Source organism: Peromyscus leucopus, chromosome 12 (assembly GCF_004664715.2).
Source record: "Peromyscus leucopus breed LL Stock chromosome 12, UCI_PerLeu_2.1, whole genome shotgun sequence".
Lineage (NCBI taxonomy): Eukaryota > Metazoa > Chordata > Mammalia > Rodentia > Cricetidae > Peromyscus > Peromyscus leucopus.
This window is the reverse complement of record NC_051073.1, coordinates 59,907,983-59,934,378: the sequence shown is the minus strand read 5'-3', so window position 1 is coordinate 59,934,378 and position 26,396 is coordinate 59,907,983. Positions and strand designations below refer to the sequence as shown.

General features: G+C 47.0%; 1 protein-coding gene across 1 annotated transcript in view; it reads right to left on the bottom strand.

Moving 5' to 3' along the window:
- Nucleotides 1-16,892, bottom strand: part of Parp14 (poly(ADP-ribose) polymerase family member 14) — a 34,351-nt gene extending 17,459 nt beyond the window's left edge. The window contains 6 exon segments of the mRNA XM_037209780.1: nt 1-1,582; nt 3,282-3,518; nt 7,811-8,044; nt 9,730-9,763; nt 10,832-10,962; nt 16,636-16,892. The exon segment at nt 1-1,582 is cut by the window's left edge and continues 353 nt beyond it. Of these exon segments, the coding sequence (XP_037065675.1) occupies nt 1-1,582; nt 3,282-3,518; nt 7,811-8,044; nt 9,730-9,763; nt 10,832-10,962; nt 16,636-16,822 (2,405 nt within the window). The 5' untranslated portion in view covers nt 16,823-16,892.
- Between the last annotated feature and the right edge of the window lie 9,504 nt (nt 16,893-26,396).

Here is a 26,396-nt window from a genome sequence, read left to right as displayed (position 1 = left end):
AGGTCTCCCTGCTGTACAATCAGCGTGACTCCTGGGGCTATGTCCTTCTGTAAGTGACACTTCCCCTGAAGGCTGCCTGTCTCGCTCTCTCCATCTTCCTGGAGTTCAATGATGCATCCATACAGGCGCTTGATCTCGCTTTTGTAATACGATGCTTTATCCTGGAAGAAGTGCCTGGCACCAGGCTTATCAATCTGGAATCTTGTGATGCAGACTGAATCCCGGATTTGCTGGACCATGTTCATGCACTGTACAACTTTGCTCTTGAAGCCAGTTAGTAAAATGCCCTTTGGCTCATCTTCCAGCTTAAAGCTCGCCTGCACATTTGCCCTCTTTATCTTTTGCCAGAAAAGCTTCTTGTCTGACCTTATATACTCCATAACCAAGGCCGGTTCTACTTCGACCAGTCTTTCCGTTTTCATGTTGTTTTCCAAGAACTCAAAAAGCTGGCTGTAGATTTCATTTACTTCTCCCACACAGCCGGCAATGATGACCTCCGCCGGGCTTCCTGAAGTTAATTCATTCTTTATCATAATGGCTGCACTGGAGCTGTGTTTCTTTTGCAGAAGGTGGGTTTTCTTTTTCCACACATTGCCTTCGAGAGCTTCCCTGTCCTCAACTTCAATGAGCTTATAACTTAAGGCACCGAGAAGTTTCTTCTCCGCTTCTGCCAGGACTCGGGAAGACTGGGCCATCAAGAGAAGAGCTGTGCCCTTTAGCTCATATGTGGCAAGCATGTTCTGTGCTTCAAAAAGAGTCTTGGAAAATTTCTGACTGTCTACTTGCTCTAGAAACATGAAAACTTGAGAAGGAACCAGGACGTCTTTCTGAGCCAAGGAATACACCTTTTCCTGGATCTCACACTTTACTTTATACACATCTGCATGGAAACCCTTAAAGCACAGGTCCTGAGTGGCGGCATCATAATGAATCTCCATCTCTGGGTACCCTTTGCTTAGAGCCTCCAGGAAACCACTGTGTTGCAAAAGAAAATGTTTCCCTGGAGAAACGGCCACTTTCTCCCTCAGACTCTGCTCTTCCTTTCTGACCTTTTCTGTGGTGCTGTCGATCAATTCCTTGACTTTCTGACTGATGTCTTGCATATCTTCCAATTTTCCAGCTAAGGTAAGACTATCCTTATCAAACTCAATCAAAACCCTGTCATCTCCTAAGTCATGCTGTATGATGTCCCATACTGGCGCATACACTTCAAACAACTTAACTTCATATCTAGACCTGATGCCAGAGAGCAACTCAGATGCATCTTTCTGCCAGGTCTTGATACGTGGTCTGTGATTGACTAAGGTGGCGGCAGGTCTGATGGTCAATGTCCCATTCATTTCAGACCACGTGAGCTCACAGTGACAGCGTCTCATTTCGTCCTCTATCGCCTTGATCAGATGATTATTTTTTTGAAAGAACTTCCACAAAGGAAGACCCAGAGACTCTTGGAAAGATGCTGGAAGCTTGACCAGTGGCTTCTCCTCGCCATATAAGGCTGTGCCCAGAGAGGGATAATAGGGGAAGACAGACAGCGGCATCCTGTTGAAATGGTGTTTCTTGGCCATAATGATCTCTAACACTTTAAAAGCAAAGTAAATAAACAAATAAATAAACAACAGTAATCTCAATGTCATGCATTTCCAAAGAACACAAAACAGACTTTTCTAGAGGACAAACGTCTCTGAAGCTTGTAGAACTCAAAGGTGGCATTCTCTATGTGCTCAGCTATAAACTGGTAGATACTAACTACACAAGGCAGACTTTATTTTAGTGCAATAATTACTTCACACCCAAATCACTCTACACAGAAATCATGTTCGATTCTGTTGTTTTTCTGATGTCACTGACGTGACACAATAAGAAACAGATACACATTTGGACACAAGCATGGCATTTGTACCAACATGAAGGACATTTTAATCCTCTGAGTAGATCATTCCGCCATCTGTCCCTTCGTGTATAGTCCCAGAATTTAACTTTCATAGTTAAATGCATAATTGGACCAGCACTCTGCATCACTTTCCCAAGGGCTTTCTATGATTTTAATGTCTTTAATCTTGAGTGGCCTTCTCGGGTAAAGATTCTATTATACCCTTAGCTAGAGGCGAGAAAGCTGAGGCTAGGGAAGGTTTATTCCATAAACCAAGGGAAATATCTGACCTAATTGCCAGTGTGAGCCAACCCAGACCCCATGTCCTTGCCTCTATACCAAATCAAAATCACCCTCACAGTCATTGGAGAGCCCAGCCCCAGAGGTCACAATTTAGTAAGGCCTTCCCCATTATAATCTCCCGCCCACTGTGGGTACCGGGACAGGGGGCAGTCACCACAACCGGCTCTTATTCTCTTTCTCTTTCTCCAGGACTCGCCTGACTTCATTTTAGTTGATGGGCAAGTGGAAGTAGTATCAGCATGGATTAGAGCCAATCCAGCAACAACTGGATTTAAACAGCACTCATGGTAGGAAGATGCTAAAATACAGTACCCTAGTGAAGGACTCCGTCCTAGGGCAGGTGTCAGGCCTGAGGGAAAATAATGTGACCTTCAGAGACCCAATGTTCTACAGGGGCTCCAGAGAGGCAGGACAGCCTGAGTGGCGTCTAACATAGACTCAGCACCTTAGGCCAAGCACTGTTCAGGGATTATTTCACTTATTCCTTCCAGCACTCTTCTGAGGTAATTCCTAACGTGCTCACTCTACAGATGAGAACACGGAAGGTTGGAGGGTTAAAGGTCACAAAGCCAGTGAGCACCGATCGGGATTGGAACTCAAGTCTATCTGACCCAAGAAGACCATGGCAGGTGTCGTCAACATGACTTTCAGTCTCCTCAGCCCGTGCCCGAGATCATGAGAAATCGCCCCCATGATGTCCTGCCTCAGCACAGGGACAGCAGGGGGGAGAAACAGACACGCTCTGTGGCACTCTACACGCTTCTGCGTCCATCTTTACCTAAACCTGTGGAAATCAATTTGAGGGTCAATGCGGGGACCTACAACACAGATCTATCTCTTTGTGAGTACAGCAAGTGGAAGCCTATCAACGCTTCCTAGGATGGCGACTTTTTCAGTCATAGGTGGGAATCACCAGAGGCTCTCCCTCGTCTCTCATCAGCTTCGCCAGGGCGTGTCTTGCTGCCCTCATTCTGCACCAAATCCAGATGAATGAATGATTGGTGCCATTTCTGACAGATGAACAGACAAAGGCACTCTGGGTTAAGGAACCGCTGAAATGGCCAACCACCCAGGCTATGCTGGGCGGCAGGCCAGGACACATTACCTTTGCTGTCGCAAAACTCAACCAGTGCGGAACTCTCTTCCGGGAAACACTCGACCCGGGCAACTCTTCCGCCCCCATTGGAAGGGTTTTCAAAGTAGAGCTGCAGCTGGTAATCATCCACCCCTGGAGGCAGGTTTTCCACCCTAACTGCATTTGTTGTTTCCAGAAGTCTCGGGGCAAGCTGCAGGCGCCGGTTTAAGTGGTGATTGCTACAATCAATAATAAATTTTTTGGTGTCTACAAAACAAAAATGAAATGAGAACATTTTCGATGACATCTCTGTATGTGTGGAAGAAATGGCTTGGCTACCCCTGAGAAGGGGGAACTAGCCAACTGCTGTATTTTCTGCCCCTGAGCTGTCCTTTAGCCAACCCTCCTGAGTGCGCGCCTCACAATGCCACCCCTGTCCCCCTTTCCTCAAGATCCTTGATGCCCACTCTGCCAGCAGGCGGGAGCCCCAGCCCCAGCCAGGTTACTGACTGCAAACATAGCCAAGGGCACTTTCGGTTTTATTTTCATGTACACACACACACACACACACACACACACATACACACACCAAAAAATGAAACAAAACAAACAAACAAACAAACAAAAAAACAACTCATCATGAGCCAGGTGGTGGTAGCGCACGCCTTTAATCTACAGAGCGAGAACCAGGACAGCTAAGGCTATACAGAGAAACCTTGTCTCTGAGGGGAAAAAAAAGCCAACAACAAAAACAACTAGTCATGTTTTTAAAGTTCTCCTCTTTTGTCTTTGTATATACAATTGCCCATGTCTGCAGTGCCCGTGTGTGCAGTGCCCACATCTGCAGTGTCTGTGTGTGCAGTGCCCGTGTGTGCAGTGCCCGTGTCTGCAGTGCCCATGTCTGCAGTGCCCATGTCTGCAGTGCCCGTGTCTGCAGTGCCCCGTATGTGCAGTGCCCATGTCTGCAGTGCCTATGCCTGCAGTTCCCATGTCTGCAGTGCCCGTGTCTGCAGTGTCCATGTCTGTAGTGCCCGTGTCTGCAGTGTCCATGTCTGCAGTGCCCGTGTGTGCAGTGCCCACACATATAGTGTCCATGTGTGCAGTGCCCATGTGTGCAGTGCCCACGTCTGCAGTTCCCACACCTATAGTGCCCATGTGTGCAGTGCCCATGTCTGCAATGCCCATGTGTGCAGTGCCTGTGTCTGCAGTGCCTATGTCTGCAGCGTCCATGTCTGCAGTGCCCGTGTCTGCAGTGCCCATATCTGCAGTGTCTGTGTGTGCAGTCCCCGTGTGTGCAGTGCCCGTGTGTGCAGTGCCCATGTCTGCAGTGCCCGTGTCTGCAGTGCCCATGTCTGCAGTGCCCGTGTCTGCAGTGCCCCGTGTGTGCAGTGCCCATGTCTGCAGTGCCCCGTGTGTGCAGTGCCCGTGTCTGCAGTGTCCATGTCTGCAGTGCCCGTGTCTGCAGTGCCCGTGTCTGCAGTGCCCCGTGTGTGCAGTGCCCATGTCTGCAGTGCCCCGTGTGTGCAGTGCCCATGTCTGCAGTGCCCGTGTCTGCAGTGCCTGTGTGTGCAGTGCCTGTCTGCAGTGCCCGTGTCTGCAGTGCCTGTCTGCAGTGCCCGTGTCTGCAGTGCCTGTGTGTGCAGTGCCCCATGTGTGCAGTGCCTATGCCTGCAGTTCCCGTGTCTGCAGTGCCCGTGTCTGCAGTGTCCATGTCTGCAGTGCCCGTGTCTGCAGTGTCCATGTCTGCAGTGCCCGTGTGTGCAGTGCCCACACATATAGTGTCCATGTGTGCAGTGCCCATGTGTGCAGTGCCCACGTCTGCAGTTCCCACACCTATAGTGCCCATGTGTGCAGTGCCCATGTCTGCAATGCCCATGTGTGCAGTGCCTGTGTCTGCAGTGCCTATGTCTGCAGCATCCATGTCTGCAGTGCCCGTGTCTGCAGTGCCCATATCTGCAGTGTCTGTGTGTGCAGTGCCCGTGTGTGCAGTGCCCGTGTCTGCAGTGCCCATGTCTGCAGTGCCCGTGTCTGCAGTGCCCGTGTGTGCAGTGCCCATGTCTGCAGTGCCCATGTGTGCAGTGCCCATGTCTGCAGTGCCCGTGTCTGCAGTGCCTGTGTCTGCAGTGCCCATGTGTGCAGTGCCCGTGTCTGCAGTGCCCGTGTCTGCAGTGCCTGTGTGTGCAGTACCCTTATCCCACAGGGGAGACAGGGTATTTTTATTTTACTGTGATGCCAAAGATCAAATCGAACCACCCTACCCAAACAGCGATGTCTACAGCCCTCCTCCGTTTTTTCAGCTGCTCCTATTTACCCTTCCGGACTCAGCCTAATCATCTCTTAGATTAACAGGGTGGACGATGGGCCTGTGCTGCGCCAGGCTTTGTGCTGGGATCTGGGAAATGAATACAGGTCCTTGCTTGCTTGTGTGTCAGCGGGAAGGTGTGGATCATGAACACGAATGAATTGCCTTTTGGAGCTCCAATAAGGAGCAGATAAAACTGGGACTCAGACTCGGAGTGTATATGGTCTCTCTGTGGGCTCTAATTTAAAGACCAAAGGGGGGTGCCAATGGATAAGAGAAGGGGGGCAGTGGCTGCAGGAACAAGCTTGGTGCCGTTCAGAGATGGTCAGGTGACGCTGCTGGGGGGACACACTCAGGGGAGCACAACCATGCACGCTCTTGTCTCCCACCCTCTCAGGTTACTAAGCTGAGAGACGACTTCTCGTTCCTCTTCATCGTTCATTTACATACATGCCTCCTTCCTCCTCCCAGACTGAGTTCCTCTAGAGAGGGAACTATGGTTTTCTTCATCTTTGGGCCTTAGACCCTAAACTGGTACCCGGACCATAACAGTGGCTATAGTTTGGAGCGATACTGTCCCAGAGGCTCATGTGGTAAAGCCTGAGTCCTCTGCTTAGTGCTGCTGGGTATAGGGGATCCTTTAAGGAGTGGGGCCTGTGGGAAATGTTCCTGTTCTTGAGTGGGGAGGAAGGGGACCAGATGACCCTGCCTTCTCTCTCTCTCTCTCTCTCTCTCTCTCTCTCTCTCTCTCTCTTTCTCTCTCCCTCTCTCTCTCTCTCCTGACCATTGAAATAAACAGTCTTCCATCTGCCTCACCATAAGCCCCAAGGCAACAGGGCTAACCGATCATGAATTGAAGCCACCAAAACTGTGAACTAGAATAATCCTTTTGGAGGCTGACTACTTCATGTATTTGTTACAGTAACAGAAAGCTAACACAGTATATATTCCAGATTGCTGCTCAATGAAGAGAAGCAAGATCATTTAAATTTAAATTTCCCTTTGTGGGTCTAGGGAGATGACTCAGAGGTTAACATCACTCCCACATGCGCTTGGAAACCCACAACAGTCTATAACTCCAGTTCCAGTGGATCCAATGCCCTCTACTGGCTTCTTCAGGTACTGCATGCATGTGGTACACATACATGCAGGCAAACCATTCACATGCATAAAATAAACAAATCTTTAAACTTCCCTTTATAAGAAGTAATAATAAACATGAAATAATAATAGTGCCCTTTATCGAATCCTTACCATGCCTCAGTTACTATGTTAAGTATCATCTCATTAATCTCCACAGGAATTTAGGTTAAGTATGATCATCCCCGTTTTATGGATGAGTGGATAAGGAACAGAGAAAATAGTAACTTGGTCGGCTTCATGCAACCAGTTAAGTATCAGGGCTAGAATTCTGACCACACCACCTGTGAGCTTGACTGACGCGCCCCCCCCATGGCCATGGGACAGGGGGGCTTGGATTTGGAAATTTGCCCTGTCCTGGGTGGGTGGAGCTGGGTCTTGCTTGTGACAATCTCCTAACAGAGCACTCATTTCCTTTTTCGTGTTTATGTATGTGCACATGCAAGTGCATGCGTGTGCGTGCATCTGGAGGACAGAGGACAGCTTGTGTGAATCCCAGGGATCAAACTCAGGCTGTCGGGCTTGGTGGTGGCGCCTTTTCCTGCTAGCTGGGGCAGTCACCTTCCCCGTTCAGTGGGCTCCCTCATCTCTGCATGTGTGACCGGGAAAGGGGAGTGGAGGTTGGCTACCCGGGCTACACTCCTGTCCCTCCATCTCTCAGCAACATCGCGCCCCTGTCATAGGGCTGTTGAAAGGGACGAATAAGTTAACATGGGAAGAGTATGGCAGGTGCCTGACTTACGGCAAGCACGAAGGGTAAGTTTGTTGGCCTTATTGCCTTCCAGTAAGCGTGTCCGTCTTAACTCCTCCCAGGGAAGTAAGGAGAGAGTTCAAACTCCTTCACTAGAAATCACCTTAGATTTCCTATTTCTCCCCCACCCCACCCCATCCACTCAAGCAATCAAATAATAAAGGGCAGTCTATTAAACATACCCAAATCGGATCTCAAAGTGGATTTGTTTCTCTTTCCGAAATCTGAGGGGAAAGGCATCTGTATTGACTGAGAGGCCTTGTTTACGCACTACAACAACGAGTCAAACTTTCGGAGATGTCTCAAATCCTGGGGTGTGGTGCACAGACGCCTAGGGATGCAGGCCCCGCCCCCCCAGGAGCTCACCTATAGGCTTCTGAAAGGTAACCACAGCCACACCAAAATCTCGGATCACTTCCAACTTGAAGTCATCACTGTCGAAGCCACTTATATTCTCCACCAGCATGGTCAGCACAACATCAGTCGTGTTCTCGGACACGTTTTCAAATGCCACCATGGAGGAAATGTTTTCACATTCTGTGGGGACATCTTCCGTTGTGTCTGATGGGTCGCTGGGAGATTGTGTTGTATCCAAGTCATCTGATAAATTTGGGAATGGCAACGACAGGTGTAAGGTATTAAATCACGGTTTTATTAATCGTCCTGAGACAAACCCCCTCCCCCATTCCCATCTCTTGGCTAACTCCGCTGAATGGAAATCTCAGATAGTGGAGCTTTTGCTTTAATGAATTAAAAACTAAAATGTGGGGCTGAAGAGATGGTTAAGAGCACTGACTGCTCTTCCAGAGGACCTGGGTTCAATTCCCAGCACCCACATGGCAGCTCACAACTGTCTGGAACTCCAGTTCTAGGGGATCCAACACCCTCACACAGATATACATCCTGGCAAAACACTAATTCACATATAATAAGAATAAATAAATTGTTTTTTAAAAAAAAAAAACTAAAATATACTATTGTGGTTTTGTTGTTGTTAGTGAATTAAAAACTAAAAATAGCACTGTTTTTTTTTTATTTTGTTGTTGTTAGTGAATTAAAAACTAAAAATAGCACTGGTTTTTTTTTTATTTTGTTGTTGTTAGCGAATTAAAAACTAAAAATAGCTTTTTTTTATTTTGTTGCTGTTATCACTAATTCAATTTTATTACTTTTTTCTGCTTGGTCTGAGGAATGTGCATCGTCCCTCATATATGTCTCTCAAGTACTAGACTGTAGTTACAGAACCAAGCTTCTAAAAGCAGGGCATAGCTTTCTTCATCTTGGTGTGGCGGGCACACGGCCTAGAGCTGAGGCTCATCGGATCTTCACTGAATTGGAGAACTACTGTTGGTCTCACTGGACAACTGAAAGAGGACATCTGAAACTGTGCACACACTCACGCTCAACAGCAGAAGAGCTTAAAGATCAACACTAGGACAGTGTTAATGAGGAATATCTCGGTGGGTAAGATAGCTTGCTGTTTAAGTGTGAGGGCCAGAGTTCGAATCTCCAGCACCCTCATAAACAGCTGGCATCACTCCAAGTGCCCGGTGTAGAGAGAAGAGATGGGCAGGTCCCAAGAACTCTCTGGCCAGCAGAGAGAAGGCAGAAGGCAGAGGGATGGGGGGAGGAGGGTGGCAAGAATTCCTTCCCCTAAGATTTGGATGTCTGCATCTCTGGGGTTGTTCTTGCTTATCTCACTCAGCCTGGTTCTTCACTTGTTACCCTTTATAAGGGTATTTTTAGTTGCTCCTTTATTTAAGTCTGGGGCAAGACATGGCCTGCCCATCCACTAGTGAAGCAGGAGACCCCCTCCCCCCAGATCCAGTGCTGGCTATTCCCTGCAGCAGATGAGGAAGGATGAGCTGGGAGGCTGGGGTCCACCTAAGACACACCGGGTGCTCACAGAGCCCTACTACCCAAGAAGCGCACAGCAAGCATCCATTACGTGTCCTGTCCTTGCTATTTACTGGCCACCCAAGCACAAGTGTCCATCACACTCCAAGGTCTTCCTCTCCTCTCCTCTCCTCAGCTGCAAACGTCTCCCGGCACCAGAGAGAACTGGTCTTGTTCCTCTGATGGGAGCCTGAAGAGCTCAATGGGCTCCCTCAGGGAATGCTTCAAACACATCTGGCTGAGACTGGAAAGGTGATGCAATGCCAGGCGGCTGCAAGCTGAGCAGATCCTGCCTGGTGTGGATCTAGAGGGAAAGGTCTCCCTAGCAACCTGTTTAATAAACACAAAACTGCCTGGGGAACACTAGGACCGCCTTAGTTGAGACTTACCTGGTTCCGAGGTGCCTTTTTTTGTCTTGGATTCCTAAAACCCAAACAGTAAGACAGCATTAATATAGGAATCATTTCTTTTTGTTTGTTTGGTTGGTTGGTTGGTTGGTTTTGTTTGTTTGTTTTTTCAAGACAATGTTTCTCTGTATAACTAATTGTTCTTGCTGTCCACGAACTCCCTTTGTAGACCAGGCTGGCCTCGAACTTACAGAGATCCACCTGCCTCTGCCTTCCGAGTGCTGGGATTAAAGGTGTGCGCCACCACCACCCGGCAACTACAAATCATTTCATATATAAATAAAACACCTCTTGGGCCAGGCTGGAGATGTAAGGTAATTGAAATTGAAATGATAAGGACACTTTTGGGTAACGGGTTGGTGAATGGATCAGAGGCCACACGTCACAGCGTGTCTTCTCTGCTGGTCACAACCATCACTGATGAAATGAGACATACACAAGCGTCTCCAGCTCATGCCAAAGCTAAGGCAGCTTAGCCCATGGCTTGCTTCACTGGGCACTTATGTCGTGGTTACCGTATAAGCACGGTACATGTGCTTGCTACTCAGAGGTCCCTGGCAATCTTCTTCACAACTGCGGGAACAGCACACACAGAGTGGACTGCTGCCCTTTCAAGACAACGCAAACAAAATGGCAGGCTTCTGCTTATAAAGAAGCCAGGACAAATAGGTGCAAACTTTGACACCCCAAATTTATTACTATTGCACCCCCTAAAATCTCGACTCTTCCAAAAGTGTCAAAAAAATGACTGCTTCTCCATTGTTACTGCCTTCCCTGCTCCATAAGTTCCAAGCTGCCATTCTCAAGCTAGTGTGATTAAAGGTGTGCCTTCATCTACCCATTTCCTGTCCTTTTCTTTTTGAGATGCAGCCTCACTATGTAGCCTTGGCTGGTCTGGACTCTCTATGTAAATCAGGCTAGCCTTGAACACATAGAGAGCTCCTACCTCGACTTCCCGAGTGCTGGGGTCAAAGGTGTGGGCCACCTCACCCGGCACATCTTCGCCCTATGTTCCTCGTGGAGAATCCCACACACCTTGGGATAATACTCTGTGTCCTTCTGAGTCCCTCCTAGGTGTCCTTACCTCTTCTGGAACCGCCTCCTTAGAGACGGAGGCTTCATCTGGGTCTTCAGGCAACCAGACAGTTAACTTGAATGTCCCTTTTCCTTGCCACACTAACTCATGATTCTCTTTCTTCAGAACATTCTGCCGAACTGAAACGTAAAAAAAAAAAAGAAAGAAAAGAAAAAGAAAAACCTATAAGCCAAATTGCAAACAATCTTTACTTACACAATTAGTTCGTGATTTCTACAGACTTCACCATGATGAGATAGCAGCTCATCTGATTTCTCTAAGAAGCAAGCACTTGAAAAGAAGGAAAATTGACCAGATAGATTTGAATTTTACCTTTCACCTTACTTTGTGTGCATTATTCACGCTGTGTACAAGTAGTCCATGTGGAGAAGGGTGCAGCACTGGTCACATGGAGGCCACAGGAGGACACTGGGTATTTCCCTGCATCTCTCTGCCCTCTGGCCTGGACCTGAAACTCTGAACCATCTCATTGAACCTGAAACTTGCCCTTTGGCCTAGGCTTGCTGGCCAGAGAGTTCTTGGGATCTGCACTCTACACGGGGCACATGTAGCCATGTTCCACTGTTGATGAGGTGCTGGAGATTCAAACTCAGGCCCCCACACTTACACAGCCAGCTATCTTACCCAGTGAACCATTCCCCTGCCCCTAAACTTACTGGGGTGTTGTAGTTGTGGGCTTTTGTTTGTTTTTGTTTTTTGTTGAGACAAGGTCTTACTATATAGCCCTGGTTGGCCTAGAACTCGCTCTGTAGACCAGGCTGGCCTCAAACTCACAGAGAACTGCCTGCCTCTGTCTCTCAAGTGCTGGGGTCAAAGCACGCGCTGCCATGCCGGGATTACTTTTTAATATTCGTTGCGTCAGCTTAGTTATGGAGTGTTTCCCAAGGGCCTCGAGATTACAAACATGGTTGCCAGGTCTAATGGGAGGTGCTAGAAGCTTTAAGAAGTGGAGCCTAGGGGCTGAAGAGATGGCTCAGAGGTTAAGAGCACTGGCTGCTCTTCCAGAGGTTCTGAGTTCAATTCCCAGCAACCACATGCTGGCTCACAACCATCTGTAATGAGATCTGGTGCCCTCTTCTGACCTACAGGCATATATGCAGGCAGAATACTGCATATATAATAAATAATAAATCTTTTAAAAAAAAGAAGAAGAAGTGGGGCCTAGAGGAAGGAACTTAGATTTGGGGGGAGGGGGGAGTTTGATCCTGGGACACCAGCTCTTTCCTCCTTTCTTTATCACTTCATAGCCAGGAGTTCTCAACAGAGTGTACTGCCTTGTGCCATTGGCCCCAAAGCAGAAGGCCAAAACCTCAAAAACTGTTGAGCCCAGATAAACCCTTCCTCTCTTCAAGATGATTATCTCACAACAATGGAACGCTGGTGAACACCGTTAGCATCCTGCTAAACAAATCCTACTTACAAAGCCTCAGTCTTCTTATTGACTAAGGAGGTTAACGGGAATTGTTTTGAGCCAGTAAGTGCATTGTATTGAGGAAATGTAGTTTAGTAGTTCAGTACTTGTACTGTACTTGGAAATGTAGTTTAGTAGTGCAGTACTTGTACTGTACTTGGTAGGCGCTTAAGGTAGGAATATTTATAATTACAAGGATAACTAGGTACATGGTATGATGAAAGCCATGTTTTCGGGAGGTGACCCAGTTGGCCACTATCAGAATGAGCAGGAGTCCAGCCATTTCAGTTAACACTTCAGCCTGCAGTGATAAACAACCCATATTTGGTAGTAAAGGGGGCAGGAAAAAAAATGGAATAGAAGAGATTTTGAAGAAAACAACAACAACAATACAGAATTAGAGCACTGGATAGCTGAACTCCAGTGAAAACTGAACAGAATCCAAAAACTTGCCATTTGATTTCCAACTCACCCACTAGTTAGCTGAGTGGCTGTAAAGAAATAAACATCTCTCGAGCAGAGGTTCCGCTATTAGTATTTTCAAGGAATGCTGTCAATCACATGGAGAGCTATGAAAATGTAAACTGTAAGCATCAGAAGCAGCAGCCAGAGAGAAAAGAGGAAAATCCATGTAGCACAGACCATGGAGAACCGGAAAGGTACAGGAGGCCCCTGGCCCGCATAGAGGATGGTGCAGACAGATGAAGGAGAAAGCTACCAGAGTTCTTCTGTTCACAGTTGCCGCTAAATGTTCTCTGACGGGCAGCTAGCCTGATGAGCTCAGAACCTATCATAAAGGGAGACAAGCTAGCTCTCCCACCTCAGTCATGAAGAGGGCAGGCCAAATGGGACTTCACTTAGATGTCCATCCAGATACAGGCCTTAGAATCCATCAGAGAAGGAACATGGGACTCTAACTCTCTGACTAGTCAGGAGTTTCCAGAGAAGCTGTACGGGGCTGGTAAGGGGACTGAGGACTGTGTGGCCTAAATGGAAGCCAGTTACCTAATGTCATGCACCTCTATGTTGCATTCCTCGTCTTCTTTCCTGGACTTTGGTGAAGTCCATCCAAGGTATCCAAACATGACTGCCTCTTCTTGGATTGTATGCAATGTGTATGGACACAAGTATTGCCAGAGGGCCACAGTGGCAATAACAGTGTGTTATTCCCAAGAAGAAAGTGAAGGGGGGCTGCTGTGAAATAATGCTTTTGTACACTGGTTTAATAAAACGCTGATTGGCCAGTAGCCAGGCAGGAAGTATAGGCAGGATAAGCAGACAAGGAGAATTCTGGGAAGAGGAAGGCTGAGTCAGTAGACACTAGCCTCCGTCCAGGGAGCAGAATGTAATGGCACACAGGTAAAGCCATAGAAAATGTGGCAACATATAGATTAACAGAAATGGGTTGTTTAAGTGTAAGAGCTAGTCAGTAGTTAGCCTGAGCTAATGGCTGAGCAGTTTTAATTAATATAAGCCTCTGTGTGTTTACTTGGGTCTGAGTGGCTGCAGACCAGGCAGGACACAGGAACACTTCCGGCTACAGGGGTGGGATTGAAAAAATGGCTCAATGGTTAAGAGCACTGACTGCTCTTCCAGAGGACTGGGGTTTAATTTCCAGCACCCACGTGGCAGCTCACAACTGTGTGTAACTTCAGGATCTAACACCCTCACACAGACATACATGCAGGCAAAACACCAATGCACATAAATAAAATAAGTAAATTATTTTTAAAAAAAGAAGAAAGTGAATCTGGGAGGAGGAGTCAAAATTCTGTCGTCTAGCCTCTCCCCTGTGCCCGTCTCAGGTCAACTGTGTTCAGTTAAGAAGGTGGTGGGTTCTAGGGCTGGAGAGATGACTCCATGGTTAAGAGTACTGACTGCCCTTCTACAGGACCCAGATTCAGTTCTCATCAACCACATAGTGGTCTACAGTATCTGTAACTCCAGTTCCAGGGGATCTGCTGCCCTCTCGTGGCCTCTGCAAGCACTGCATGCATGTGGTATACAGACAGACATGCAGGCAAACACCCACACACATACAATAAAAATAAATGTGTGTGTGTGTGTGTGTGTGTGTGTGTGTGTGTGTGTGTGTGTGTGTGGTTTTCAGAGACAGAGTTTCTCTGTGTAACAGTCCTGGCATTTGCTTTGTAGACCAGGCTGGCCTTGAACTCACAGAGATCCGTCTGCCTCCACCTCCTGAGTGCTGGAATTAAAGGCATCTGCCACCACCCAGCCAAATCTTTTTTTTTTTTTTTTCTAAAGAAGACGAGTTTCCTTACTTCAAGAATATCTAAGCCCTCACATACTAAACAGGAGCCCATTTAGGACTGGAAAGTATGATAAAGCGTGCACATCTGAAATGGGGTTTACAGTGATTTGAGTTTGGGTCTGAGAGTGTAACTCCATGTCCTAGGGGGGGAAAAAAAGACATACATGCTCAACAGCACACAAATCCTACAGTTAACCTACAAAGGTGCTCAGGCTACTTCTGTGATGGGGAGGGGGGTTGGCGCCCTCTACAGGAGAGGCATGCTGATGCCCTGGGACTGCAAGGGCAAATCAGTTGCAGGGAAATTCCAGCTGACTTTGTTGCTCAGGGTGCCTCGAATAGGAAACCGAAAGTGAATGGAAATCTAGTCACCCTGAAGGCTGACCCTCACCAACGATAAATTTTCATGTGTTTTGAGCCATCTGTGTTGGGAGTGAAATGCGAGGGGTCACCTGAGCCATCTGGAAGAAGAGAGGGGTTGTGGGCTGGGAGCCCCGGAGGGAGAAAGTTGTGCCTTTGATGCTTGGGTTGTGAGCCCAGCCCAGCCTTCCCCTCACCTGCCCAGGGGTCTGCTGTGAAGGCTAGCACTGGAACTGTATCACCACAACCATATTTCCCCACGCTGTGTATGTCATTACACTGCCAATATCTTATATATTCTCTCCATTTTGGTGAGTTGAGGTTCTCAATAAACAACAGAGATTTCTGCAGACTTCAGCATGTCCTGGTCACTGCAGGAAGTTGGTGGCAAATGCTTCCCCACTCACTGCACACTCACTGTACTAAAGTGTCCGGAATAGAACTGTGGCTGTGTCTAGTTACCCCATCCTCCCTGTGACCTGGATGCAGTAGTCTGTACCCCTAACATGTGACCAACGCTTGAGGACAGCTCTAGAGAAGAACGCACTCCATGAGGGTCCTGTCTACTGGGGTATGGACAGCTAGAATCAAACTGGGAACCTTCTATGGTTGATCCACCTGTGGGTCATGATCCCTTCGAGGGCTCGAACCACCCTTTCACAGAGGTCGCCTAAGGCCATCAGAAAACTGAGATAATTACATTACGATTCACAGCAGTAGCAGAATTACAGATATGAAGTAACAACAAAAATAATTTTATGATTAGGTGCCACCACAACATGTATTATAGGGTCGTAGCATGAGGAAGGTTGAGAACCACTGCTCTAGGAAAAGTGAAAATGAGAAAACAGCACTCCCTGGTGAAATCAAACCTAGGACAACATGATTCTTGCTTTCCGGAAGGGGTCAGCGCCATGCAGCAGGTCTCTTGTGCCCTCCTACCCAAGCTTTCTGAAAACCTTTCCTTGTTCCTTCTTGGACTCCTGCTGGGCCGTTACCTTGCCTATAGCCTGGCGTCCTTGCGTCTCCTCTGGCCCAAATGCTTCTCCAAACCCAAAGACAGGAAAGAGGAATTGCTGCATTCTGAGGATGACCCTGAGCTACAAAATCTCAGGTGGGAACTAAGGGTGGCCTTCTGGAAGCCACAGGTCTAGGGCTTTGGCTCACCCACCTGAGCAAGCAAGCAAGGCTGGCCTCCTTTGCCAATTGCGGACAGAAATGGGGAACATTCAATTGTTCCGGGGCCTTCCGGCGATGAAGGAACCCCCACTGCATCCCCCACCCCCACCGGGCCTCAAAGCTCACAGCCACCTCAGGCCACCCCGAGACGGAAGGACAAAGCAGGAACAAGACCCCAGGTTGTGGCACAAGAACTCCAGGGCTCTTCCCTCCTCAAGCTCGCCCCCCAAAGACACCCGGTCCCCAGAATCCTGCGATTGCGATACTAGCTGACCCAGGACTCAGGTTTTTCCATTCTTTTCCTGCACCACCTGAATAATAAAAATAGGAAAGAAAGAAAGAGGGGGGAGGAAAGAAAGGAAGAAAGAAAGAAAGCGAGCACGGGAAGGCTCACAGCATCAGGAAGCGCCTGGAAGAGCAAAGGGAACCGCTACTCCGGGATGCGCTCGCCACCAAGGTTCTGCCCCCAGGATCTCCCCCTCCCACGGGGCTGCAGCTGAGTTCTTGGCCTGGCACCCGTGGTCCCGAACCCCGCGCGGGGCGACCCTCCTTGGCCTTCGCGCCCCTCACCGTCCTCCGGGGAGAAGAGCACCAGGAAGCGCCCAGGGCTCCCGGGCTGCCGGACGACTTCGCACTCCCCTCCGCCCGACTTCTTCCGGCTCTGGAAGTACATTTGCAACTTGTTGATCAAGGTCTTCGGGGGGTCGGGACCCCAAGACCCCTCAACCAGCAGCGGGAACGACCGGGACGCTGCCATCCTGGCTGGCCTGGGTGCCGGCGACTGCCGGGTCGCCCAAGCTGCTCAGAGTTTACTTTAACTTCTCTTTCGCTTTCATTTCCTGGAAATTCCTCCCCGCCCTAAGTTTCTATCTTCACCCAGCTGTGCCCGGATTGGAATAATGCAAACACCACCACCCACACACAAGGGCCCCCGACACACCCAGTCCCCCACTTTCTTCTCCTGTCCTCAACAGAACTGAGTCAATCCTGCCTAGCTGGCGGTCCCCCCCAGACCCCGGCCTCCAGTGCACCTTGCATAGCAGCGGCTCCCTAGCTGGGCTCCGCCCACACTTCACCCTGGCCACAGCCAGAGCTTTCCTCCATCACTAGGATAATTTCAGTATACCCGAAATCCACATTGCATGCGAGAGTAAAGGGGCTCGCAACAAAATGATCCTCTCGGGATGCTCCCTGCTCACTTGGGGACCAACCATCAGAGTTAGACCTGCCTTCCTGCTTCTGAATTCTGTTTGCTCATCTGTGAACACTCTGTCTACAAAGTAGTGCATACAACAGAGAGGCTGGAGAAAAGATGGGCTCTAACCTGCCCCTGAAGGCAGGATTTGCTGAAGGATATGAAAAGTTCATCCAGGAGTAGGCCAAGCAAGAGGCTGCATGGTAGTGCGGGAGTGAGGTGGGCCGACTGTATCAACAGGATGAGCAAGAAAGTTTCAGAGACATGATTAAAGAGAAGTTTTGCCAGATTGGGCAGTGGTGGCGAACAGGCCTTTAATCCCAGCACTCGGGAGGTAGAGCAGATCTCTGTGAGTTCTAGGCCAGCCTGGTCTACAGAGGGAGTTCCAGGACAGGCTCCAAAGCTATACAAAGAAACCCTGTCTCAAGAAACAGAGAGAGAGAGAGAGAGAGAGAGAGAGAGAGAGAGAGAGAGAGAGAGAGAGAGAGAGAGAGAGAGAGAGAGAGAAGAAACAGCAATCCTACCCAGATCTTTCCAGAAGGTTGACTGAACAGAAAGATGGGGTGTCAGGCAGTGGTTGGAGATGGGAGTTTGGACTCAGAAAGTTTTTATTTTTGTTTCTTAGATTTAAATATTTTGAAGATAGAAAAGCCCTAGGTTTTTATGCATAAATGTTTGCACAAAGAAGGGCCGTGGAAGACGTTGGTGGCCTCAGCCCTGACTTCCCCAGGTGCCCGCAGCAAGGCACTGTGAATGAAGGCTGGGGTTGGATGACATCTAGGCGTTTTTACGGTTGGGTCCCATTTCTCTGTGGATTGCAGTCCGACGGGAGGCACAGCGCAGTGTGAGGCTCGTGAAAAGTTTGGTAACACTGAAAGACTTCTGAAAGCACAATGACCAAAAATCAATTCAAAATCAGTTGTGTGGTAACACGTCGCCTCTGGCCATGCTCGCTGGTGTGTTTCCTGAAATCACTGCAGCCTCGTTCTGAGCATGCGCTTTCCAGAGGAGGCCTTCCCACCAGACGACACCAGTGAACGCTCTGAAACCCCTCAGCTCAGGCGAGAGACTTTGGTGAGATACGGATCGATCTCGCAGTTTTTAATGTATACAAAGTTTCTGTTCTTTTTTTTTTTTCCTTCGAGACTTCCTCTATGTAACAGTTGTGGCTGTCCTGGATCTCACTCTGTAGACCAGGCTGACCTCGAACTCACAGAGATCCGCCTGCCTTTGCCTCCCGAGTGCTGGGATTGAAGGTGTGTGCCAACAGCACCCTGAAAAGTTTCTGTTCTTATAGAAACATGATGTCTTAGTAATAGAAAACAGACATTTAATATGTTCCTGCTGTAATTATCAAATTAGTCTGTCTTTGGATTGCATCATGGTAGAATGCTTAGTTTTAAAAATTGCTATTTCAAAAAAAAAAAAAAAAAAAGGCCGGCGGTGGTGGCGCACGCCTTTAATCCCAGCACTCGGGAGGCAGAGGCAGGCGGATCTCTGTGAGTTCGAGGCCAGCCTGGTCTCCAAAGCGAGTTCCAGGAAAGGCGCAAAGCTACACAGAGAAACCCTGTCTCGAAAAAAAAAAAAAAAAAAAAAAAAAAGCTATTTCAGAGGTTGAATCCAGCATCCGTATGACAGCTCACAACCACCTATAACTCCAGTTCCAGGAAATCTAATACACTCTTCTGGCTTCTGTGGTCACTTCATACACGTGTGATACACTGACATGCATGCAGGCAAAACACCCTTGCACATAAAGTAAAAACAAACAAAATCAAATTCTTTCAACAAATTTTGGCTTGGGAATTAAGACAGAATTTCCTACTATTTCTGAAATGGTCCAAAACATGCATCTGCCATTTTATATTGTGTATTTAATTCAAAGTAGGGTTCTCAAAATTGAAAATTGTGAAATAAAAAATATTAACTCTGAAAAAAATGAAAAGTTCCTGCAGTAGCAAATATTCAGCCAAGATCTAGTTCTTTATGTAAAAAACACATTTGTTGCAATATGCAAATTTGCTTCTATTTTTAGTAAATGATAAAAGTGTATGTGAACTCAAAAATTGTCATAAAATAACTTTCTTTATGAGTTACTATCAGAAAATGCTTGATTTATATACCCGAGGTTGCATTAAAGTTTGTCAGATGAAGAAGTCCTAGCTTAGGGTCTGTCATGTTCAGAGAAACTTTGGAGAAAGACAGATCTTGCTTATTGTTACTTAATCCCAAAGAACCGAAACAGTATAAAGAGGGTCAGAGACCCAGAGAAAAGCATTTCCTGTTTTGTTTTTCCTGATCTGGACAGGAAATGCTGGACAGTCTCCAGGAATCTTTCTCCAATTTTCAGCATTCTGCCTACAGATGGCGCTCATGATCTGATCCAAACAGCATTGGACCCTGGCGTAGAGGACACAGCTAAGTAGGTTATAGTGTCGACTCTTCCTGGACTGTCTCTGGCTAACCCAAACCACAAGGAAAACTGGCAACCTCTTTCCCAGAACTTAGAGTTCCAGAGCTGGGCAAACGTTTCTCGTTTTCTTCACACTATCAACTTATAAGAAATAAGTCACGTTGTAGAGTCCGAGAGTCCAAACAACCCAAGCAGGTACAAGAGTCCACACAAAGCAAGATCGTTATTGAACTGGGCATCAAAAACTAACGCCCAGGGACAACAGTACAGACTCGGGAGCTGACTGCGTCCCTGAATGTTCATTTCAGCAAATATTTAAGCAGAAAAACTGCAAACATCTGTACCAAATCACAGTTCCATTTTTCACCAGTCGGGATTCAGGGATACGGGACTTTCCTAGGAACATTTCCAGTGAATCACTGTTCTTGTCCTCATTAGTTTGTTTACTCAACGGTGGCAGGGCAACTTGGCCACCATTCATATCTCAACTTGCCAACCAGGATGTCATTTACCCAGGGAGGTCTGGGAAGGTCTCAGGAACTTAAACCTTATTTCACCCTACTTTTCAAGATGGAAGGCTTTTTTTTTTTTTTTTTTTTTTGTTTTTTGTTTTTTGAGACAGTGTTTCTCTGTGTAGCTTTGAGCCTTTCCTGGAACTCACTTTGTAGACCAGGCTGGCCTCGAACTCACAGAGATCCGCCTGCCTCTGCCTCCCAAGTGCTGCTTACTCAAAATGGCTTCCATTTGGTTCCTTCTTACACTCACAATAAAAGTGATATTTATAGTCTAAGTTTCTAACAACACTGTGCCTTTCCACTCCGGGGTGACTCCTTAGTGTAACTCCAGGATCAGTCTGTTGGTACAGGAATAGTGCATTTTCAAACTCGAAGTAATGCAGGCTCTCTAACACTACAGTTGGGTGTTGCTGTCTTTGTTACGGTTCCTGTTGCTGTGCTGAAATACCCTGACGACAGCAGCTTGAGGGACAAAGGGTTGTTTCCGCTCACAGTTCCAGGTTGCAATCCATCATAGTGTAGAAGTCACAGAAACCAGATTTGGGGATGGTCTCAAGAGTCTGAGGTGGCTGTCACATTGTACCCACAGTCAAGGAGCAGAGCGGAATGAATGCTTACGATGACTCGCCTTTCAATAGTGTTAGGACATGTCTGTTGTGCACCACGAGGAAGGAGAGAGACAACGCCTATGAGCCCGTGAAACAGCGAAGTCTTTAATAAATCACTAATAATAAGTGGGGTCGCTGATCGATGAGGGCTGCCTCGATTCTCCTGGCAGCCCTGGGAAGGGGTAGAAGCGAGGTTTATAAGCACAAAACCCACAAATGCCTGTGCCAGGTCAACAGTTACAATTTTCCACCCATCAGGAGTCAAAGATTAGGGCTTTCCTCGTGTGTTCCATCGTTGTCAACCACACGACACGTAAGCTTTTCAGTCCAGCCAATCAGATTCATTTGTTCTTTTTGTTGTTAGGAACAGCCATAATGTTTCTAAAGAACTAAAGACGATTTCTATTATTTAAGGAGGAGGTTGGTCAGCTATTGGAGAGTTCCCAGCTCCCCAGGACTCGGGAACTTGACCGTTGCTTCACCCTACAGGTAAAATGGAGTCTGAAGTCAGAATGGCAAGTAGTTAGGACAAGGTGCTTTTGCCTGTTCCTGGTAATAATCAATTACAGCCTGGGGAATGGTGCCACTCACAATGGGCAGGTCTTCCTACCTCCATTTACCTAATCAAGATGACCCCACAGATATACCTGAGGCCCATCTCCCGGGTGATTTTCAATCTTACCACATTAGTAACTGAGATTAAGCACTACAGGTGGGAAGTAGAGGCAATTTCTTCTGCCTTTCTTCTACCCTTTCTGGATGTCATGGGCACCTTCATGGACACACACACACACACACACACACACACACACAGAGTCAAAAATAAAATAAATCTGTTTCGAAAAGTCTCTTCACAGAGGTCTAGATGAACTCACTGCTAAATACTACCAATTTGTTGTTGTTGTTGTTTGAGGTCCCTTTTATGGGGAAGGGTTGGGGTTAGTAGAAAACAATTGTCGAGATCATTGGCTGTTATCACCTGTACAGAAAAATGGGGGACTCAGGGCTCAAGGCTGTTCAAGGGGTAGATAAGTGTGAGAATACATCACGTGGAAGGGGGAGTCATCAAGGTATCAGGGAAGACACATTTTTATAAGGTAAAAGGGCAGTCATATATCACAGGTGCAGTTCAGCAAGGCAAAGGGGTGGGTGAGGGTACATCATGGGGTCACAAGTTCAGCATAGGTTGAAAAACATAAGGTTTGCAGGATACATTAGGCTTAGGAAACAGAAACTTGTTCTTGTAAGGTATGGAGACTTACTAACAATGTGTAACAGTGTGACTCCCGAACAACAGTGTGGCCTCCTGCTTTGGTTTCACAAAAGAAAAAAATGAAATTATAAAATGTGTTGTAGGAAAATGAGCCAGTCTTGAAATTATACTAAATGAGATACCCAGACTCAGAAAGACAAGTACATGTTATCTCTTATATCTGAATCCTAGCTTCCTCCTTCTATTTTACACACACACACACACACACACACACACACACACACACACACACACACCTAGAGTCAGCCTATGACAGAAGACTTGCAGTAGTTATCTTTCTAATTCTGGTTATTACATTTAACATCATGATGTCAAGTTCATCTGTTTCCCTACATGCCATGATTTCATTTTTCTTTGCAGCTGAAAATTCTACTGTATATATGTACCACATATTCTCTTTCTACTAGCTGAATCGTTAAAAAATATTTTATGTGTATGGTGTTTATCCTGGATGTATGACTATGTCCCATGTGAATGGTGGAGACCAGAGATCCCAAGCTACCCCAAACATAATCACTAATTCAGTTGGGCTAGCCTATCACCTAGAGACCACCTCTCAAGAAGGTAGATTTACCCAGTGTTGTGCTAATGAGATGGGATGAGTAATTAACCTTTTGATGAGATAATGTACTTTTTCCTTCCCAGAAACTTTACCTTCTGTGCATTCACTATAGACAGACCAACCATGAGGCCCTGCGAGGTTCTGTCTATAACAATTTTCCTTCTTTTTAACCTCTTTTCTCCCCTCCCCTCCCCTTCTCGCCCTCTGCCTCTCTCCCCTCCCTCCCCTCCCCTCCTCCTCCTCCTCTTTTTTTTTTTTTTTTTTTTTTTTTTTGGTTTTTTCGAGACAGGGTTTCTCTGTGTAGCTTTGCGCCTTTTCCTGGATTCACTTGGTAGCCCAGGCTGGCCTCTCACAGAGATCCGCCTGGCTCTGCCTCCCAAGTGCTGGGATTAAAGGCGTGCGCCACCACCACCCGGCCGCTCCTCCTCCTCCTTCTATACTGACCTGAGTAAGTCTGGGCATGCTCTCTCCAACTCTCTGGGATTTCTTACTCTTTCTCTGAAGCACCCTTTCCCATCTGGCCATGGGGTTGACCACATTGATAAGCCTGTAGGCTTAGCTCCAGTAGCCTGGCTTTCTCGCTCTCCTCCACCATCACCATCCCCCAAGATGTTGATGTTTACAGCTTACTTGCCTTGCAGTTTTCCTTTTAAACTCTAATAAAAATGCATGCCTTGCCGTGGTGGCGCACGCCTTTAATCCCAACACTCAGGAGGCAGAGGCAGGCCGATCTTTGTGAGTTCGAGGCCAGCCTGGTCTACAGAGCAAGATCCAGGAAAGACACAAAGGTACACAGAGAAACCCTGTCTTGAAAAACAAAAACAAAAACAAAACAACAACAAAAAAAACCAACAACAACAAAAAATGCCTTCAAGCTTTCTTCTGAGTCTGTTCTTAAATTCTTCTACTAATGAAATTAAGAACTCCAAGAAGGGATACCAATTTCCCTGGTAACACCACCCATCCAGAAAGCATTGCTGTAAAGAGGGGGAAAAAGGAAAATTATTTATTATGAATATCTACTAAGACAAAACAATATTTATTATAAGCAATCAGCTGAACAGATTTTGAAGAAAGAATGAAATCTCACCTTTGAATGTCATAAGCCACACTTTCTGAGATAAATGAAAACAGTCCTCAAGTAAAAAGATCTGAACACACGTCTGACACCACAGCTCATCCCATATCCACTTGGTAATTGGGGTGACCACTTAAATTGCCTTTAATCCAAAGGAATAATACATTTTTCTCATCTCTGGAGTCGATGTGAGCCAAAATCAGTCTTCTTCCCTCCTAGGGAACTTGGGAGATAAGAATACGGCCTTCTTTGACAATTGAATTTCAAAGCTGCCAGTTTTTTGTGAAAACATTCCCGGGGGGGAAACTGACCAGAAATTTTAAATGAGCTTTATAAAAGGTTTTTTGTACATCTCCAAAGGATGTGCAGCGGATGAGCCCTGACGGGTGTTTAAAAATGAAAATGAAGAAAATCTCATCCTTCTTTTGCATCCTAGGGAACCAAATTATTTTATTTGCACTTACTGTGGGCAGCCATAGAATACACAGGTGTGCCTGGGTCAACATGGTCCTGTTACAGACATAGAACTTGAATTTTATTAAGATTTTTAAATCTGTGTGTGTGTGTGTGTGTGTGTGTGTGTGTGTGTGTGTGTGTGTGACACGCATGTACGGAGGTCAGAGGACAACTTTTGAGATCAGGCCGTCAGGCTCACTCAGCAAGCGCTTTTGCCCACTGAGCCACTAACAGGCCCAAATTTCATGTAATTTTGAAATGTCATCAAGTATTAGTGCCCTTTTGATTTCCAACAAAGCACTACACATTTTAAAAGTCGTTCTTATTTTGCAAGTCAGCCCAGAAAGAAACAATGTGCTGTGGCTGGAGAGACGGCTCAGCTTTTAAGAACTCTGGGGGCTCTTTCAGAGGACCTGGGTTCAATTCCCAGCACCCACATGGTGGCTCACAGCTATTTATAACTCCAGTCTCAGGGGATCTGATGCCTTCTTCACATAGAGCACAGACATATATATATACCCACATACATAAATAAAATAAAATCCAGTGTACTGGATCTGATACCCTTGGCCTCTTTTCTGACTAGGGGCGCAGACTTCCTCTATGCCCATGCCTTCAAATGATGAATCATTGATTTTACCACTGCCTTGGTGATCACAGTCGGCTGCAGTCCGTTTTGATTTTGTTGATATTTCCATCAGGCAACACATTTAATCCTCTAGCTTCATTTCCCAGGGCTACTATAACAGAGCCAATAAATTGGATTACTCAAAACAATAGGTATTGATTTTTCCATTGTCTTGGAGTCTAGAATCCCAAACTAAGACACTAGTAGGGTTGGTTCCTGCGGGAAACCCAAGGAAGAAAACTCCCTCTTGGCCGGGCGGTGGTGGTGCACGCCTTTAATGCCCCTTGGGAGGCAGAGGCAGGTGGATCTCTGTGAGTTCGAGGCCAGCCTGGTCTACAAAGTGAGTTCCAGCAAAGGTGAAAAACTATACAGAGAAACCCTGCCTCGAAAAACCCCCCCCAAAAAAACAAAAAAACAACTCCCTCTTGTTTCCCTCAGTCCTGGGCATTTGTCGGCTGGTAGTCTATCACTCCAGTCTCTGCCTCCTTCATCACAAGCTGATTTGATTCCCGGTGTCTACACAAAATCTCCCTGTGCACAGATGTCGTTTCTTGAGGTCCCTGGGTTAGAGCTCAACCAAACCCAGTGTGAGCGCACCTTAACTTTGTTACAGTGATAAAACACTTGCGTGTGCTCATATGCGGTGTCTTAGTCAGGTTTTCTATTTCTGCATGACCAAAAGCAACTTGAGAGGAACGGGTTTATTTCATCTTGGACTTTCAGGTAACAGCCCACCGCTGAGAGAAGTCAGGGCAGGAACCCAGGGGTAGGAGCTGATGCAAAGGACATGGAGGGGTGCTGCTCACTGGCTTGCTCCTCGTGGCTTGCAAGCCTGCTTTCTAATACAACCCAGGACCACGTGCCCAGGGATGGCCCTCACCACAGTGAACTGGACCCTCCCACATGAATCATTAATCATGAAAATACCCCACAGGCCAATCTGGTGGGGACATCTTCTTAATTGATGGTATATCAAGGTGACAAAACCTTACTGGAACATGTGGCATTTGTACAAATAGGTGTGTGTGCACTCAGGTGTTAAGCCCCGTGTGGAAGCCAGAGGAGGACATCAGATGTCTTCTCTATTGCTCTCCATCTTGCTTTCTCGAGAGAGGGTCTCTCCTCAAATCTGAAGGTCATGTGAGTTAGGCTGGCTAACCTGGAGCTCCAAAGACATGCCTGTGTCTATCCTTCCCCGACCCCCGGCTCTGGGATTGCAGGCACATATGGCCATTCCTAGCTTTTATGTGGATTCTGGGATTTGAAATCAGGTCCTCTGACTTGTACAGCAAGCTCTTATTCACTGAACCATCTCCCCCAGACCCCTAGAGGCTGGCAGAATTCATATGCCCAAATAAAATCATATTCACAAGCATGGGACTTGGGACTTCAACACACCGTTTGGGAAGATACAATTTGTCTCACTCTAGAAACATTAACAAACACACTTCTCTCTTTCCACAGTGTCTGAATTTACTGACTAACAAATTATAAAGGTTCCGTGGTTTCATGGGCAACAATTTCCCAGACAACCCTGCTTTCCTTGAGAGCTCTGACTGAGGCCAATATAAATTCTGTTATTTTAATCTTAATGACTTAATCT